This window comes from Nerophis ophidion, linkage group LG05, assembly GCF_033978795.1.
Source record: "Nerophis ophidion isolate RoL-2023_Sa linkage group LG05, RoL_Noph_v1.0, whole genome shotgun sequence".
In the NCBI taxonomy this organism is placed as follows: Eukaryota; Metazoa; Chordata; class Actinopteri; order Syngnathiformes; family Syngnathidae; genus Nerophis; species Nerophis ophidion.
In genome coordinates, this window is record NC_084615.1 from 74,331,551 (window position 1) to 74,350,541 (window position 18,991).

Consider the following 18,991-nt stretch of genomic DNA (forward strand, 5'->3'; position numbering starts at 1 on the left):
TGTCAGAGTTAGTTTGTGTGGAACCCCAAAATGCAGAGAAGGAGGGAGGCATTGCATAAGAAAACATGATTTCATTAAAACTAAACAAGAACAAACAAAAGGGGTACAACAAAAAGCGCGCACAAGGCGGATCACGAACAAAAGGAGCTTAGCATGGAAGCCAGCAAAAACAAAACAGGGAAAAGAAGTCGTCACGTGTTGTAAAAAGACAAAATAGGAAGCAGCGAACAAAAAACAGTAAGCTACAAACATCTAACAAATTATAGCTTACTGCTACGCTGCAACGACACGACAGAAGCGACAATAATCCAATCCAATCCATTTTATTTATATAGCACATTTAAACAACAAGAACGTTCCCAAAGTGCTGCACAGCCATGTTAAAATCAATATTAAAAAAACAATATTATGCTCCACCAATGACTGAATAAAAACAAAAAATAAATAAATATAAAAATAAATATGATTAAAAACAACTTTTAAAGGGTAAAATCAATTAAAACAGTAAAATAGAAATCAAAGTGAATAAAAAACACAGAGGACAACAGAGGACCACGCAACTCATGCAGTGTTAAAAGCCAAAGAATAAAAGTGGGTCTTAAGACGAGACTTAAAACACTCCATTGTGGAAGCAGTTTGAACATGGAGGGGCAGAGTGTTCCAGAGCTTAGGGCCGACCACAGAGAAGGCCCTGTGTCCCCTGGTTTTAAGTCTGGTCTTGGGCACCATGTAGCTACCAACTGTATTTAGTGACAGTGGTTTTATGAAGAGTTCCTGAGCCCATGTGGTGATATCCTTTAGATAGATAGATAGATAGATAGTACTTTATTGATTCCTTCAGGAGAGTTCCTTCAGGAAAATTAAAATTCCAGCAGCAGTGTACAGAGTTGAGAAAAGCGCTATATAAATATAATTCACTTCACTTCACTTCACTTGAGATCAATTTAAAAATAAAAAATAAAAAAAAAAAGGAAATAATGGGGGTTTAAAAGGAAACAAAATAGAGAAATATTACAAAAAGAATAAAGACAATGGGAATAACACTGGCTCTCGGACTTCATAGCGTGTGCAGGAATGTAAATTTGGACGAGGTCCGAGATATACTGAGGTGCCAGTCCATGTAAAGATTTAAAAACAAACAGCAATGTTTTAAAATCAAATCTAAAATGAACAGGGAGCCAGTGCAAACCCTGAAGAATTGGGGTTATATGCTGGCGTTTCCTGGCCCCTGTTAAAAGTCGTGCTAACGCGTTCTGGAATAACTGCAACCGGGAGAGAGCTTTTTGGCTAATGCCAGCATAAAGTGCATTGCAGTAGTCCAGGCCACTTGAAATAAAAGCATGCACGACTTGTTCAAAAAGGTTAAAGGGGAACATTATCACCAAACCTATGCAAGCGTCAATATATACCTTGATGTTGCAGAAAAAAGACCATGTATTTTTTTTAACCGATTTCCGAACTCTAAATGGGTGAATTTTGGCAAAATTAAACGCCTTTCTGTTTATTGGTCTTTTAGCGATGACGTCAAAACGTGACGTCACCGACATAACACAGCCGCCATATTCATTTTCACATTACAAACACCGGGTCTCAGCTCTGTTATTTTCAGTTTTTTCGACTATTTTTTGGAACCTTGGAGACATCATGCCTCGTCGGTGTGTTGTCGGAGGGTGTAACAACACAAACAGGGAGGGATTCAAGTTGCACCACTGGCAAGAAATCTGCCGCCAGACCCCCATTAAATTTGCCTGAGTGTCTGCAAATTTTACCGGCGATGCTAAGACAGACATGGCACAGAGATTTATGGATAACCTGCAGATGCATTTGCAACGATTAAGTCAACGAAATCACAAAGGTGAGTTTTGTTGATGTTGTTGACTTATGTGCTAATCAGACATATTTGGTCGCGGCATGACTGCCAGCTAATCGATGCTAACATGCTACGCTAATCGATGCTAAAATGCTATTTACGCTAGCTGTATGTACATTTGAAACTAGATACCTACATTTAATGCGAAACAAACACTTACCAATCGATGGATTTAAGTTGCTCCAGTGTCACAAGATGCGAAAGTCCTGATGGTTTGGTCCGCACATTTTATCGGCGATGCTAATAAGGCAGCCATGCTATGGGCCACTTCATTAGGTACACCCACACTATGGCCGAATATAGCTATTCGCTCAAAAGCTTCAATTTCTTCTTCAATTTCGTTTTTGCTATCTGCCTCCATACTCCGACCATCTGTTTCAATACATGCGTAATCTGTTGAATCGCTTAAGCCGCTGAAATCCGAGTCTGAATCCGAGCTAATGTCGCTATATCTTGCTGTGGTAACCGCCATGTTGTTTGTATTGGCAGCCCTGTATGACGTCACAGGGAAATGGATAGTGGTTTTGAAGATAGCGAAAATAAGGCACTTTAAAGCTTTATTTAGGGATATTCCGGGACCGGTAAAATTTTTTAAAAAACTTAAAAAAATACAACAAGCCACTGGGAACTGATTTTTATTGTTTTTAACCCTTTTGAAATTGTGTTAATGTTCCCCTTTAAAAGATAAAAACGGTTTAACAATACAGAAGCGACATACAACACCTTACATCGACAAATCAATAATCCAGCACTGACTGGAAGACTAAGCAGGTACAAATAGGTGCGGGCTGATTGACACCAGGTGTGGCCAGGTGCCATTCAGCAGCAGCTGAGGGGAAACAAAGCACTCAGGGAGACAAACAGGAAGCTGAACCAAAATAAGAGGCTGACAGGAACTAAAGACAGGAAATACTAAACACACAGAGGGAAAACTAAAACACAAACAAACAGTCAGTGGCAAGCCTGACACAAATATGTTGTCTTTGTAGCATTTTCAACTGAATATGCGTTGAACATTATTTTCAAATCTTTGTATTCTGTTTACTCAGTGGCCTAGTGGTTAGAGCAGGGGTAGGGAACCTATGGCTCTAAAGCCAGATGTGGCTCTTTTGATGACTGCACCTGGCTCTCAGAAATATCTTAACTGACATTGTTTAAGACGATAAGTAATGAATAATTCTGCTGGTAGTCACAGTGTCAAAAATAACTTTCAAAATATAAAACAATGTCATGCATTTTAATCCATCCATCTGGTTTCTACCGCACCTGTTCAAGAAGTCGCATTAATGGTAAGAAGTATTTTATTTATTGTTGGTTTCCTTCAGAATAACAGTGTTATTAAAAAGAATAAGATACTTATTTTATTATACTCTAAAAATGTTGGTTTTACTTAAAGATGCACGCATTTAGTTGTGTTCAGTGTTAAAAAAATGATTATATGACTCTCACGGATCGGTTCGCAGCCGAGTGTGAAGCGGCCGGAATGAGAATCAGCACCTCCAAGTCCGAGTCCATGGTTCTCGCCCGGAAAAGGGTGGAGTGCCATCTCCTGGTTGGGGAGGAGACCCTGCCCCAAGTGGAGGAGTTCAAGTACCTAGGAGTCTTGTTCACGAGTGAGGGAAGAGTGGATCGTGAGATCGACAGGCGGATCGGTGCGGCGTCTTCAGTAATGCGGACGTTGTACCGATCTGTTGTGGTGAAGAAGGAGCTGAGCCGGAAGGCAAAGCTCTCAATTTACCGGTCGATCTACGTTCCCATCCTCACCTATGGTCATGAGCTTTGGGTCATGACCGAAAGGATAAGATCACGGGTACAAACGGCCAAAATGAGTTTGGGGCTCTCCCTTAGAGATAGGGTGAGAAGCTCTGCCATCCGGGAGGAACTCAAAGTAAAGCCGCTGCTCCTTCACATCGAGAGGAGCCAGATGAGGTGGTTCGGGCATCTGGTCAGGATGCCACCCGAACGCCTCCCGAGGGAGGTGTTTAGGGCACGTCCAACCGGTAGGAGGCCACGGGGAAGACCCAGAACACCTGGGAACGCCTCGGGATCCCCCGGGAAGAGCTAGACGAAGTGGCCGGTGAGAGGGAAGTCTGGGCTTCCCTGCTTAGGCTGCTGCCCCCGCGACCCGACCTCGGATAAGCGGAAGAAGATGGATGGATGGATGGACTCTCACGGAAGTACTTTTTAAAATATTTGGCTTGTATGGCTCTCTCAGCCAAAAAGGTTCCCGACCCCTGGGTTAGAGTGTCCGCCCTGAGATCGGTAGGTCGTGAGTTCAAATCCCGGCCGAGTCATACCCAAAGACTATAAAAAAAAATGGGACCCATTGCCTCACTGCTTGGCATTAAGCATTAAGGGTTGGAATTGGGGGTTAAATCACCATAAATGATTCCCGGGCGCGGCACCGCTGCTGCCCACTGCTCCCCTCACCTCCCAGGTGGTGATCAAGGGTGATTAGTCAAATGCAGAGAATAATTTTCGCCACATCTAGTATGTTTGTGACAATTATTGGTACTTTAACTTTATATTTACATCCAACACAATTTCCCAACTCATATGGAAACGGGGTTTTTAACAAGCATGACGTCACAACTTGACATGCATTTATTTGCGTTGCATTGACATCAGTGGTCAAGCGGAACAGCCCCCCCCACCCCGACCATGTTGCATGTGGTTGAAGGAGAGTGGAGTGGTTTCAGTGAGGCGCACTGCCAGGTCTCCATGCCTGATTATCGCCTCTGACAAGGTGCCACACAGCAGCCTCCACACAAGTAACCGTGGGGGCTGATCGGAAACAGATGAAGTTGCACACATCAATTAGAAACCAGCGCCTTGCGGGGTGAGAAGGTGGGCCACATGTGGACACAATTAACCAGCAGGCGGTGGTCCGTGAACCTGTCCCCTCTGCGCACTATATACCCACACTCACTAAAAAAATCTGCACACCACCCGTGATATCAGCTAAAGCAGGGGTGCCCATTACGTCGATCGCGAGCTACCAGTCGACCGCGGGGGGTGTGTCAGTCGATCTCCAGCCAGGCTTTTAAAAAAAATAGACCTAAAAATTAGTGATCATCAATCTTCACCAAGACGTCACTTAAATGACATTCACGGTACCGGAGGGTCTTGTGAGATGACGCTGGCTGCTGCAAGATCATTATTATGAAAATATGACCGAGAGGAAGGCGAGAAACACTTTTTATTTCAACAGACTCTCGCGCCGTACCTTCCGTCAAAACTCTAAAGGCCGACTGCACATTTCCTATCTTCACAATAAAAGCCCTGCTTCATGCTGCCTGCGCTGACTAAATACAGAGTCTCGGAAAACTGGCGTGCACAAGCGATCCCTCAGAAAGCTGGCGTGCACATCACTTGTGCACGCCAGCTTTCTGAGACTCTTATTTAGTTAGCGCAGGCAGCATGAAGCAGGGCTTTTATTGTGAAGATAGGAAATGTGGAGTCGGCCTTTAGAGTTTTGACGGAAGGGACGGCGCGAAAGTTTGTTGAAATAAAAAGTGTTTCTCGCCTTCCTCTCTGTCATTTTTTCATAATAATGAACTGGCAGCAGCCAGCGTCATCTCACAAGACCCTCGGGTGCCGTGAATGTCAATCAAGCAAGCTACGGAATTTGCCACCAATGTTTTTCTTGTAAAGTGTATGGAAGCTGGCTGAATTAGATGCCAAAAACCAACCACTTTCATGTGGTATTGTACAGAAAGGACAACTTTTTTTCTCCTCCATTTGAAAATGTGGGCGTTATCATCATTACTGTCTGATTCCAATCAATGCAAGTCATCAGAATCAGGTAATACACCAACTTATATTCTTGTCTTTGTGAATGAAAGACATCTGTATGTGTTACACATGCTTGTATTATCATTAAACACATTTAACTTGTTTACAAAAATGTCTCTTTCATAAATAAATAAATATAAATGATATATATAAATGAGGTAGATCCCCTCGAGTTGGTCAATTGAAAAGTAGCTCGCCTGCAGAAAAAGTGTGGGCACCCTTGAGTTAATGCATTATTTGTGCGTTCGTTTCTCTGGCGGGAGCCCTCGTTCGCTCGAGAAAAATAAAAGGAAAATAAAGCACGCAGTTTGCCGTAATACATCATCGGTGGCTGGCGTACAAAAAGCTGTGGGCGACGGCGGGGAAAAAGCGTGAGAGATAAGCCCGCCGGTGTGCGCTCACGCTGAGGCGATATGAGCTTTTTACGGTGATAACAGCTGCAGCGTGAATAGGTGATACAACATTAGTGCTGCATTAGCTGTGAGTCACAAAAGGGAGGAAAGGTGCTGGCAATGAAATCAAAATTTGGGGACATGGTGAAATGATGCATATTGTGGAAATAGTAATAAACCTCCCATATGGCGTGCCCTTTGGGGTCATTATGAGTCGGATATATTCGGCTGTTAGTAATGGCTGCCATTTCACCAGCGGCTGCGAGAGTTACTTATTAATGGCCTGCTGTTTCTATTGGCATGCAGACCCCGAGCATCCCTTTCTCAGGAGGAACAGCAACAACCTGGAGACCATTTTTATCACACGCTACTCCACGGACATCATCGTACCGTGTCTGGTGACAGTGCCCGACCTCAATGTCACACTTTACGCGGTTTGTACAAAGACACAGAATTTCATACTCGAATCAAATCGGGTTTTACGTCTAACTGGTTGTACTCATTTTGTTTTACGATCGTAGTATCCCAAACCTCTGGACAAGAACGGACTGACGTGGGACAACAAGAGAGGCTGGTCCATTCCCAGACACGTCATCGACAGCGATCCAATGCTCATCGGTCTTTCATGTGTTGCCAGCATGGAAGGGAAAGAATATCAGTCAGCGAACTACTTGATCCACACTACAGGTAAACAAACAGTCGGTAGTTGTGAGCATGCTGGAAGAAGCGATGGAATATACAGAGGGGCAAGAAGGTATTCAGTCAGTGCAAGTTCTCCCACTTAAAATGATGACAGAGGTCTGTAATTTTCATCATAGGTACACTTCAACTGTGAGAGACAGAATGTGAAAAAAAAATCAAGGAATTCACATTGTAGGAATTTTAAAGAATTTATTTGTAAATTATGGTGGAAAATAAGTATTTGGTCAACCATTCAAAGCTCTCAGTGATGGAAGGAGGTTTTGGCTCAAAATCTCACGATACATGGCCCCATTTATTCTTTCCTTAACACGGATCAATCGTCCTGTCCCCTTAGCAGAAAAACAGCCCCAAAGCATGATGTTTCCACCCCCATGCTTCACAGTAGGTGTGGTGTTCTTGGGATGCAACTCAGTATTCTTCTTCCTCCAAACACGACGAGTTGAGTTTATACCAAAATGGATACATGGATGATAAAAGCAGAGGATTGGGAGAATGTCATGTGGTCAGATGAAACCAAAATACAACTTTTTGGTATAAACTCAACTCGTGGTGTTTGGAGGAAGAAGAATACTGAGTTGCATCCCAAGAACACCATTCCTACTGTGAAGCATGGGGGTGGAAACATCATGCTTTGGGGCTGTTTTTCTGCTAAGGGGACAGGACGATTGATCTGTGTTAAGGAAAGAATAAATGGGGCCATGTATCGTGAGATTTTCAGCCAAAACCTCCTTCCATCAGTGAGAGCTTTTATTGATTGACCAAATACTTATTTTCCACCATAATTCACAAATAAATTATTAAAAATTCCTACTATGTGAATTCCTGGATTTTTTGTTCCACGTTCTGTCTCTCACAGTTGAAGTGTACCTATGATGAAAATTACAGACCTCTGTCATCATTTTAAGTGGGAGAACTTGCAAAATCGGTGGCTGACTAAATACTTTTTTGCGCCACTGTATGCAGTATTTAGTAATCATGGCATTTCTGTCAAAAACATCTTTATTTTTTTAATAGTAAAACTGAAATACAGTGTGGCAAAAAAGTATTTAGCTAGCCACCGATTGTGCAAGTTCTCCCACTTAAAATGATGACAGAGGTCTGTAATTTTTATCATAAAACAGCCCCAAAGCATGATGTTTCCACCCCCATGCTTCACAGTAGTTATGGTGTTCTCGGGATGCAACTCAGTATTCTTCTTCCTCCAAACACGACAAGTTGAGTATACCAAAAAGTTCTATTTTGGTTTCATCTGACCACATGACATTCTCCCAATCCTCTGCTGTATCATCCATGTATCCATTTTGGTATAAACTCAACTCGTGGTGTTTGGAGGAAGAAGAATACTGAGTTGCATCCCAAGAACACCACACCTACTGTGAAGCATGGGGGTGGAAACATCATGCTTTGGGGCTGTTTTTCTGCTAAGGGGACAGGACAATTGATCCGTGTTAAGGAAAGAATGAATGGGGCCATGTATCGTGAGATTTTGAGCCAAAACCTCCTTCCATCAGTGAGAGCTTTGAATGGTTGACCAAATACTTATTTTCCACCATAATTTACAAATAAATTATTAAAAATTCCTACTATGTGAATTCCTGGATTTTTTGTTCCACGTTCTGTCTCTCTCACAGTTGAAGTGTACCTATGATGAAAATTACAGACCTCTGTCATCATTTTAAGTGGGAGAACTTGCAAAATCGGTGGCTGACTAAATACTTTTTTGCACCACTGTATGCAGTATTTAGTAATCATGGCATTTCTGTCAAAAACATCTTTATTTTTTTAATAGTAAAACTGAAATACAGTGTGGCAAAAAAGTATTTAGCCAGCCACCGATTGTGCAAGTTCTCCTACTTAAAATGATGACAGAGGTCTGTAATTTTTATCATAAAACAGCCCCAAAGCATGATGTTTCCACCCCCATGCTTCACAGTAGTTATGGTGTTCTCGGGATGCAACTCAGTATTCTTCTTCCTCCAAACACGACAAGTTGAGTATACCAAAAAGTTCTATTTTGGTTTCATCTGCCCACATGACATTCTCCCAATCCTCTGCTGTATCATCCATGTATCCATTTTGGTATAAACTCAACTCGTCGTGTTTGGAGGAAGAAGAATACTGAGTTGCATCCCAAGAACACCACACCTACTGTGAAGCATGGGGGTGGAAACATCATGCTTTGGGGCTGTTTTTCTGCTAAGGGGACAGGACAATTGATCCGTGTTAAGGAAATAATGAATTGGGCCATGTGTCGTGAGATTTTGAACCAAAACCAAATGAGAGCTTTGTATGGTTGACCAAATACTTATTTTCCACCATAATTTACAAATAAATTCTTTAAAATTCCTACAATGTGAATTCCTTGATTTTTTTTTCCACATTCTGTCTCTCACAGTTGAAGTGTACCTATGATGAAAATTACAGACCTCTGTCATCATTTTAAGTGGGAGAACTTGCACAATCGGTGGCTGACTAAATACTTTTTTGCCCCACTCTAAATGAAAGGAAAAAACTGTTGACTGGCATTGGGAATTACAGAAGGATGTTTCCATCCGCTGGATAGCCAGAGTTGGGAAAAATGGCTAAGTTAACTGTTGGGGACAAAGCACATTTGGGTCTAAAGTTAAAATAAAAAAGGGGAAAAAAATAAAGATTAATGATGAAAATCAAGGTTTGATGTTAAATTTAGAAAAATACATCCCTGTATTTCTGGTACTTCTTTTGAACACATTTTTTAATTTTCATTCTCACTTTCATATACACTGCGATGAGGTGGCGACTTGTCCAGGGTGTACCCCGCCTTCCGCCCGATTGTAGCTGAGATAGGCGCCAGCCCCCCCCCGCGACCCCAAAAAAGGGAATAAGCGGTAGAAAATCGATGGGATGGACTTTCATATACAGTACAGGCCAAAAGTTTGGACCCACCTTCCCCCCATTCAATGCATTTTCATGACTATTGTAGATCAGTGGTTCTGAAATGGGGGTACGCGTACCCCTGGGGGTACTTGAAGGTATGCCAAGGGGTACTTGAGATTTTTTAAAAATATTCAAAAAATAGTAACAATTCAAAAATTCTATAAATATATTTATTGAATAATACTTCAACAAAATAAGGTGAATGCTCGGTGCAATAAAACAAAACAACCTAAACATGCAAAAACTGTGGAGTTTTTAACAGTAGGATGTTTTCCCAATAATGGCGGTGCGTTCAAAGACAACTCAATAAGGTGAACGTTCGGTGCAATAAAACAGAACAACCTAAATATGCAAAAACTGTGGAGTTTTTAACAGTATGATATTTTCCCAATAATGGCGGTGCGTTCAAAGTCAACTCAATAAGGGGAATGCTCGGTGCAATAAAACAAAACAACCTAAACATGCAAAAACTGCGGAGTTTTTAACAGTGTGATATTTTCCCAATAATGGCGGTGCGTTCAAAGACAACTCAATAAGGTGAATGCTCGGTGCAATAAAACAAAACAACCTAAACATGCAAAAACTGTGGAGTTTTTAACAGTGTGATATTTTCCCAATAATGGCGGTGCGTTCAAAGACAACTCAATAAGGTGAATGCTCGGTGCAATAAAACAAAACAACCTAAACATGCAAAAACTGTGGAGTTTTTAACCGTATGATATTTTCCCAATAAATGTGGCTTTGGTTTAGTGTTTGGGGACATGTAGCCTCCATAAACTATTGCTTTGAATTGCTTGAGTCCCAACGTTCCCTGAAGGCAACATGACCAGGTATTTTCTTTCGTGAGGCTGTCTGTTCTGATTCCACGGCCCTCTCAGTTGATCACAAAATTTGGGTCAAAAGTCGGAATCTGAAAAAATAAAAATAAAATAAGTAAAGCTAATATTAGGAAAAAAAAACATTTGACTTGGGGGAAAAAAAACAGAAGCTGAATTATATGAAAGTGAAACATGAATATAAAGAATGTATGCAAAATAATTACAGGAGTGAATCATAATTATGTTCAATTTGAAATAATTGTGTGCATTTATTTTTTTTAATGCAATCATGTATTATTCAAAATCCAACATCGAAACGTTGATTTTTTGGAACCTTTTTTCGGCCCTAATTTAGCTCCACAAGCTTGAAGTGTGATACACAAATATTATCTAAGAAGGGCATTCCTAAAATTCGAATGAGGACTTTTCGAACTCTTGTTTGATTACTAGATGTATTCTCTTTGGTCCATATTGAGATTTGAACTATCAAAAATGCTTGACTGGAATGGATGGACGACTTACGCAGTAGATAATCACATGGACTTAACCACCTTAACTCTAAAAGTTTGATAAAAATCAAAATAGTGTCTGGAAATCAGACGATAAGACTGAAATGGAAATTAAAATATAACCTTATAATAAAGGGGAACATTATCACAATTTCAAAAGGGTTAAAAACAATAAAAATCAGTTCCCAGTGGCATGTTGTATTTTTGGAATTTTTTTTCAAAATTTTACCGGTCTCCGAATATCCCTAAAAAAAGCTTTAAAGTGCTTGATTTTCGCTATTTGCGATGCCACTATCCATTTCCCTGTGACGTCATACAGTGCTGCCAATGTAAACAAACAATGGCGAATAGCACAGCAAGATATAGTGACATTAGCTCGGATTCAGACTCGGATTTCTGCGGCTTAAGCGATTCAACAGATTACGCATGTATTGAAACGGATGGTTGGAATATGAAAGTACTGAAGAAGAAACTGAAGCTATTGAGCCAATAGCTATTGACGATATTCATAGCCATAGCATGGCCGAATAGCTGCGTTTGCATCGCCGGTAAAATGTGCGGACCAAACGATCAGGACTTTCGTATATTGTGACACTGGAGCAACTTAAATCCGTCGATTGGTAAGTGGGTTTTTTTCGCATTAAATGTGGGTGGAAGGAAACGTAATATAGTTGCAAATGCATCTGCAGGTTATCCATACATCTCTGTACCATGTCTGCTTTAGCACCGCCGGTAAATAGCATGTTAGCATCGATTAGCGTAGCATGTTAGTATCGATTAGCTGGCAGTCAACATCAACAAAACTCACCTTTGTGATTTCTGTGACTTTATCGTTACAAATGCATCTGCAGGTTATCCATACATCTCTGTGCCATGTCTGCTTTAGCACCGCCGGTAAATAGCATGTTAGCGTCGATTAGCGTAGCATGTTAGTATCGATTAGCTGGCAGTCAACATCAACAAAACTCACCTTTGTGATTTCTGTGACTTCATCGTTACAAATGCATCTGCAGGTTATCCATACATCTCTGTGCCATGTCTGCTTTAGCACCGCCGGTAAATAGCATGTTAGCGTCGATTAGCGTAGCATGTTAGCATCGATTAGCTGACAGTCACACCGCGACCAAATATGTCTGATTAGCACATAAGTCAACATCAACAAAACTCACCTTTGTGATTTCGTTGACTTTATGGTTGCAAATGCATCTGCAGGTCATCCATACACCTCTGTGCCATGTCTGTCATCGCCGGTAAAATGTGGAGACACTCTGGTACATTCAATGGGGGTCTGGCGGCAGACACTTTCGCATCTTCGGACCAGTGGTGCAACTTGAATCCGTCGATTATTAAGTGTTTTTTTTTCGCATTAAATGTGGGTGGAAGGAAACGTAATATAGTTGCAAATGCATCTGCAGGTTATCCATACATCTCTGTGCCATGTCTGCTTTAGCACCGCCGGTAAATAGCATGTTAGCATCAATTAGCGTAGCATGTTAGTATCGATTAGCTGGCAGTCAACATCAACAAAACTCACCTTTGTGATTTCTGTGACTTTATCGTTACAAATGCATCTGCAGGTTATCCATACATCTCTGTGCCATGTCTGCTTTAGCACCGCCGGTAAATAGCATGATAGCGTCGATTAGCGTAGTATGTTAGCATCGATTAGCTGGCAGTCACGCCGCGACCTAATATGTCTGATTAGCACATAAGTCAACATCAACAAAACTCACCTTTGTGATTTCGTTGACTTTATAGTTGCAAATGCATCTGCAGGTTATCCATACATCTCTGTGCTATGTCTGTCATCGCCGGTAAAATGTGGAGACACTCTGGTACATTCAATGGGGGTCTGGCGGCAGACACTTTCGCATCTTCGGACCAGTGGTGCAACTTGAATCCGTCGATTATTAAGTGTTTTTTTTTCGCATTAAATGTGGGTGGAAGGAAACGTAATATAGTTGCAAATGCATCTGCAGGTTATCCATACATATCTGTGCCATGTCTGCTTTAGCACCGCTGGTAAATAGCATGTTAGCATCAATTAGCGTAGCATGTTAGTATCGATTAGCTGGCAGTCAACATCAACAAAACTCACCTTTGTGATTTCTGTGACTTCATCGTTACAAATGCATCTGCAGGTTATCAATACATCTCTGTGCCATGTCTGCTTTAGCACCGCCGGTAAATAGCATGTTAGCGTCGATTAGCGTAGCATGTTAGCATCGATTAGCTGACAGTCACGCCGCGACCAAATATGTCTGATTAGCACATAAGTCAACATCAACAAAACTCACCTTTGTGATTTCGTTGACTTTATCGTTGCAAATGCATCTGCAGGTTATCCATACATCTCTGTGCCATGTCTGTCATCGCCGGTAAAATGTGGAGACACTTTGGCACATTCAATGGGGGTCTGGCGGCAGACACTTTCGCATCTTCGGGCCAGTGGTGCAACTTGAATCCGTCGATTATTAAGTGTTTTTTTTCGCATTAAATGTGGGTGGAAGGAAATGTAATATAGTTGCAAATGCATCTGCAGGTTATCCATACATCTCTGTGCCATGTCTGCTTTAGCACCGCCGGTAAATAACATGTTAGCATCGATTAGCATAGCATGTTAGTATCGATTAGCTGGCAGTCAACATCAACAAAACTCACCTTTGTGATTTCTGTGACTTTATCGTTACAAATGCATCTGCAGGTTATCCATACATCTCTGTGCCATGTCTGCTTTAGCACCGCCGGTAAATAGCATGTTAGCGTCGATTAGCGTAGCATGTTAGTATCGATTAGCTGGCAGTCAACATCAACAAAACTCACCTTTGTGATTTCTGTGACTTTATCGTTAAAAATGTATCTGCAGGTTATCCATACATCTCTGTGTCATGTCTGCTTTAGCACCGCCGGTAAATAGCATGTTAGCGTCGATTAGCGTAGCATGTTAGCATCGATTAGCTGGAAGTCACGCCGCGACCAAATATGTCTGATTAGCACATAACTCAACACCATCAACAAAACTCACCTTTGTGATTTCGTTGACTTTATAGTTGCAAATGCATCTGCAGGTTATCCATACATCTCTGTGCTATGTCTGTCATCGCCGGTAAAATGTGGAGACACTCTGGTACATTCAATGGGGGTCTGGCGGCAGACACTTTCGCATCTTCGGACCAGTGGTGCAACTTGAATCCGTCGATTATTAAGTGTTTTTTTTTCGCATTAAATGTGGGTGGAAGGAAACGTAATATAGTTGCAAATGCATCTGCAGGTTATCCATACATATCTGTGCCATGTCTGCTTTAGCACCGCTGGTAAATAGCATGTTAGCATCAATTAGCGTAGCATGTTAGTATCGATTAGCTGGCAGTCAACATCAACAAAACTCACCTTTGTGATTTCTGTGACTTCATCGTTACAAATGCATCTGCAGGTTATCAATACATCTCTGTGCCATGTCTGCTTTAGCACCGCCGGTAAATAGCATGTTACCGTCGATTAGCGTAGCATGTTAGCATCGATTAGCTGACAGTCACGCCGCGACCAAATATGTCTGATTAGCACATAAGTCAACATCAACAAAACTCACCTTTGTGATTTCGTTGACTTTATCGTTGCAAATGCATCTGCAGGTTATCCATACATCTCTGTGCCATGTCTGTCATCGCCGGTAAAATGTGGAGACACTTTGGCACATTCAATGGGGGTCTGGCGGCAGACACTTTCGCATCTTCGGGCCAGTGGTGCAACTTGAATCCGTCGATTATTAAGTGTTTTTTTTCGCATTAAATGTGGGTGGAAGGAAATGTAATATAGTTGCAAATGCATCTGCAGGTTATCCATACATCTCTGTGCCATGTCTGCTTTAGCACCGCCGGTAAATAACATGTTAGCATCGATTAGCATAGCATGTTAGTATCGATTAGCTGGCAGTCAACATCAACAAAACTCACCTTTGTGATTTCTGTGACTTTATCGTTACAAATGCATCTGCAGGTTATCCATACATCTCTGTGCCATGTCTGCTTTAGCACCGCCGGTAAATAGCATGTTAGCGTCGATTAGCGTAGCATGTTAGTATCGATTAGCTGGCAGTCAACATCAACAAAACTCACCTTTGTGATTTCTGTGACTTTATCGTTAAAAATGTATCTGCAGGTTATCCATACATCTCTGTGTCATGTCTGCTTTAGCACCGCCGGTAAATAGCATGTTAGCGTCGATTAGCGTAGCATGTTAGCATCGATTAGCTGGAAGTCACGCCGCGACCAAATATGTCTGATTAGCACATAAGTCAACACCATCAACAAAACTCACCTTTGTGATTTCGTTGACTTTATCGTTGCAAATGCATCTGCAGGTTATCCATACATCTCTGTGCCATGTCTGTCATCGCCGGTAAAATGTGGAGCCACTTTGGTACATTCAATGGGGGTCTGGCGGCAGACACTTTCGCATCTTCGGGCCAGTGGTGCAACTTGAATCCGTCGATTATTAAGTGGGTTTTTTTCGCATTAAATGTGGGTGGAAGGAAACGTAATATAGTTGCAAATGCATCTGCAGGTTATCCATACATCTCTGTGCCATGTCTGCTTTAGCACCGCCGGTAAATAGCATGTTAGCGTCGATTAGCGTAGCATGTTAGTATCGATTAGCTGGCAGTCAACATCAACAAAACTCACCTTTGTGATTTCTGTGACTTTATCGTTACAAATGCATCTGCAGGTTATCCATACATCTCTGTGCCATGTCTGCTTTAGCACCGCCGGTAAATAGCATGTTAGCGTCGATTAGCGTAGCATGTTAGCATCAATTAGCTGACAGTCACACCGCGACCAAATATGTCTGATTAGCACATAAGTCAACATCAACAAAACTCATCTTTGTGATTTCGTTGACTTTATGGTTGCAAATGCATCTGCAGGTTATCCATACATCTCTGTGCCATGTCTGTCATCGCCGGTAAAATGTGGAGTCACTTTGGTAGATTCAATGGGGGTCTGGCGGCAGACACTTTCGCATCTTCGGGCCAGTGGTGCAACTTGAATCCCTCCCTGTTAGTGTTGTTACAACCTCCGACAACACACCGGCGAGGCATGATGTCTCCAAAGTTCCAAAAAATAGTCGAAAAAATGGAAAATAACAGAGCTGAGACCCAATGTTTGCAATGTGTTGAAAATGAAAATGGCGGCTGTATTACCTCGGCGACGTCACATTCTGACGTCATCGCCTCCAGAGCGATAAACAGAAAGGCGTTTAATTCGCCAAAATTCACCCATTTAGAGTTCGGAAATCGGTTAAAAAAATATATGGTCTTTTTTCTGCACCATCAAGGTATATATTGATGCTTACATAGGTCTGGTGATAATATTCCCCTTTAAAGTTGCCTCTCCTTCCAGAAAGTTGAATTAATGAATCCTGCAACCCACTCAAAGGACAAACAGATCATTTCATCATTAAATTCTATTTAGTGATCAACAATTGTTTGCAGATTTAATCTTCAATTTATCCAGGGCAATTAAAAAGGTTGCTATCGTAATAATAAGTCTTGGTAGCAGGTGTGTGCACTACTTTTACCTAATGTCTCATTTTGGAGCGTTTTACGCCCATTGACTCCCAAATGTTTTTAATTAAAGACTCATTAGTCCTTCCCAGAATATTCTTTGTAACCCCATATAGGCTAGTGACAATGGACACATTTTTTTCTTAATAGAGGAATCTAAAAGCACTAATGTGACTTATGCCGGTGCGATGATCATTAAAATACACTCTACTGCCAAAATTATTTTGACACCTGCCTTGACTCACATATGAACTTGAAGTGCCATCCCATTCCAAACCCCTAGGGTTCAATAAAGTTTTGGTCCATCTTTTGCAGCTATTACAGATTCAACTCTTCTGGGAAGGCTGTCCACAATGTTGCGCAGTGTGTTTATAGGAATGTTCGACCATTCTTCCAAAAGTGCATTAATGAGTTCACACACTGATGTTGGTCGAGAAGGCCTGGCTCTCAGTCTCCGTTCTAATTCATCCCAAAGGTGTTCTATTGGGTTCAGGTCAGGACTCTGTGCAGGCCAGTCAAGTTCATCCACACCAGACTCTGTCATCCATCTTTATGGACCTTGCTTTATGCACAATGTTGGAAGAGAAAGGGGCCCATTCCAAACTGTTCCCAAAAGGTTGGGAGCATGGAATCGTCCAAAATGTTTTGGTATCCTGAAGCATTCAAAGTTCCTTTCACTGGAACTAAGGGGCCATGCCCAACTCCTGAAAAACAACCCCACCATTATTCCTCTTCCACCAAATTTTACACTCGGCACAATGCAGTCCGAAATGTACCGTTCTCTTGGCGACCTCTAAACCCGGACTCGTCCATCAGATTGCCAGATGAAAAAGCGTATTAATCACTCCAGAGACCGCGTCTCCACTGCTTTAAAATCCAGTGGCGAAGTGCTTTACACCACTGCATCCAACGCTTTGCTGTGGACTTGGTGATGTATGGCTTAGATGCAGCTGCTCGGCCATGGAAACCCATTCCATGAAGCTCTCTGCGCACTGTACGTGGGCTAATTGGAATGTCACGTAAAGTTTGGAGCTCTGTAGCGAACGACTGTGTAGAAAGTCGGCGACCTCTTTGCTCATCCGCTGACCCGCTCTTGTCAGTTTAAATGGCCTAGCACTTCGTGGCTGAGTTGCTGTTGTTCCCAAAATCTTCCATTTTCTTACAATAAAGCCTAAAGTTGACTTTGGAATATTTAGGAGGGAGGGAATTTCACGACTGGTATTGTTGCACAGGTGGAACCCTATGAAGAGTTCCATGCTGGAAATCACTGAGCTCCCCAGAGCGGCCCATTCTTTCACAAATGTTTGTAGAAACAGTCTCAGTGCCTAAGTCAGGGGTGTCCAAAGTGCGGCCCGGGGGGCATTTTCGGCCCGCGGCTAATCGTTTGCCGGCCCGCCACACATTCTGCAAAAATTGCAAAATTGATAGTATTGCAAAAATTTTAAAAAACATTTAAAAAAGTGGAATGAGGTGAAATTTAATGAGAAAAAGTGGCAATGTTGACAGATGTTGTTCCTTTTGTCTTTATTTTCTTTCTTTTTTTTCATTGCTCAAAAAAAAAAAGGACAAAAAAAACTATGTTATAATGAATTATTACTTAAAAATTATCACTTAAAAATGTTTTATGTGGAAAAAAATATTGCATATGTTGTGTGGTTGCCATATAAAAACATCAAAGTTTTTACAAAGGAGCATAAAACAAACAAAATAATAGTTCAAACTTAAAATCGACAGATATATCAGAAGTTGATCTTGAAATTTAAGTTTTAATTAGTGAACTAAATAATATCAATCAATCAATCAATCAATCAATGTTTATTTATATAGCCCCAAATCACAAATGTCTCAAAGGACTGCACAAATCATTACGACTACAACATCCTCGGAAGAACCCACAAAAGGGCAAGGAAAACTCACACCCAGTGGGCAGGGAGAATTCACATCCAGTGGGACGCCAGTGACAATGCTGACTATGAGAAACCTTGGAGAGGACCTCAGATGTGGGCAACCCCCCCCTCTAGGGGACCGAAAGCAATGGATGTCGAGCGGGTCTAACATGATACTGTGAAAGTTCAATCCATAGTGGCTCCAACACAGCCGCGAGAGTTCAGTTCAAGCGGATCCAAGACAGCAGCGAGAGTCCCGTCCACAGGAAACCATCTCAAGCGGAGGCGGATCAGCAGCGTAGAGATGTCCCCAACCGATACAGGCGAGCGGTCCATCCTGGGTCCCGACGAGCGGTCCATCCTGGGTCTCGACTCTGGACAGCCAGTACTTCATCCATGGTCATCGGACCGGACCCCCTCCACAAGGGAGGGGGGGACATAGGAGAAAGAAAAGAAGCGGCAGATCAACTGGTCTAAAAAGGAGGTCTATTTAAAGGCTAGAGTATACAGATGAGTTTTAAGGTGAGACTTAAATGCTTC

At 41.9% G+C, this 18,991-nt stretch overlaps 1 protein-coding gene across 3 annotated transcripts in view; it reads left to right on the plus strand.

The window, feature by feature from the left end:
- The window catches only part of flt4 (fms related receptor tyrosine kinase 4), a 313,067-nt gene that overhangs the window by 142,138 nt on the left and 151,938 nt on the right, over positions 1-18,991 (plus strand). For all 3 annotated transcript variants that reach the window (XM_061901973.1, XM_061901974.1, XM_061901976.1), the window contains exons 4-5: positions 6,364-6,491; positions 6,579-6,744. In XM_061901973.1, coding sequence (XP_061757957.1) covers positions 6,364-6,491; positions 6,579-6,744 — 294 coding nt within the window. The remainder of the gene's footprint in view (positions 1-6,363; positions 6,492-6,578; positions 6,745-18,991) is intronic.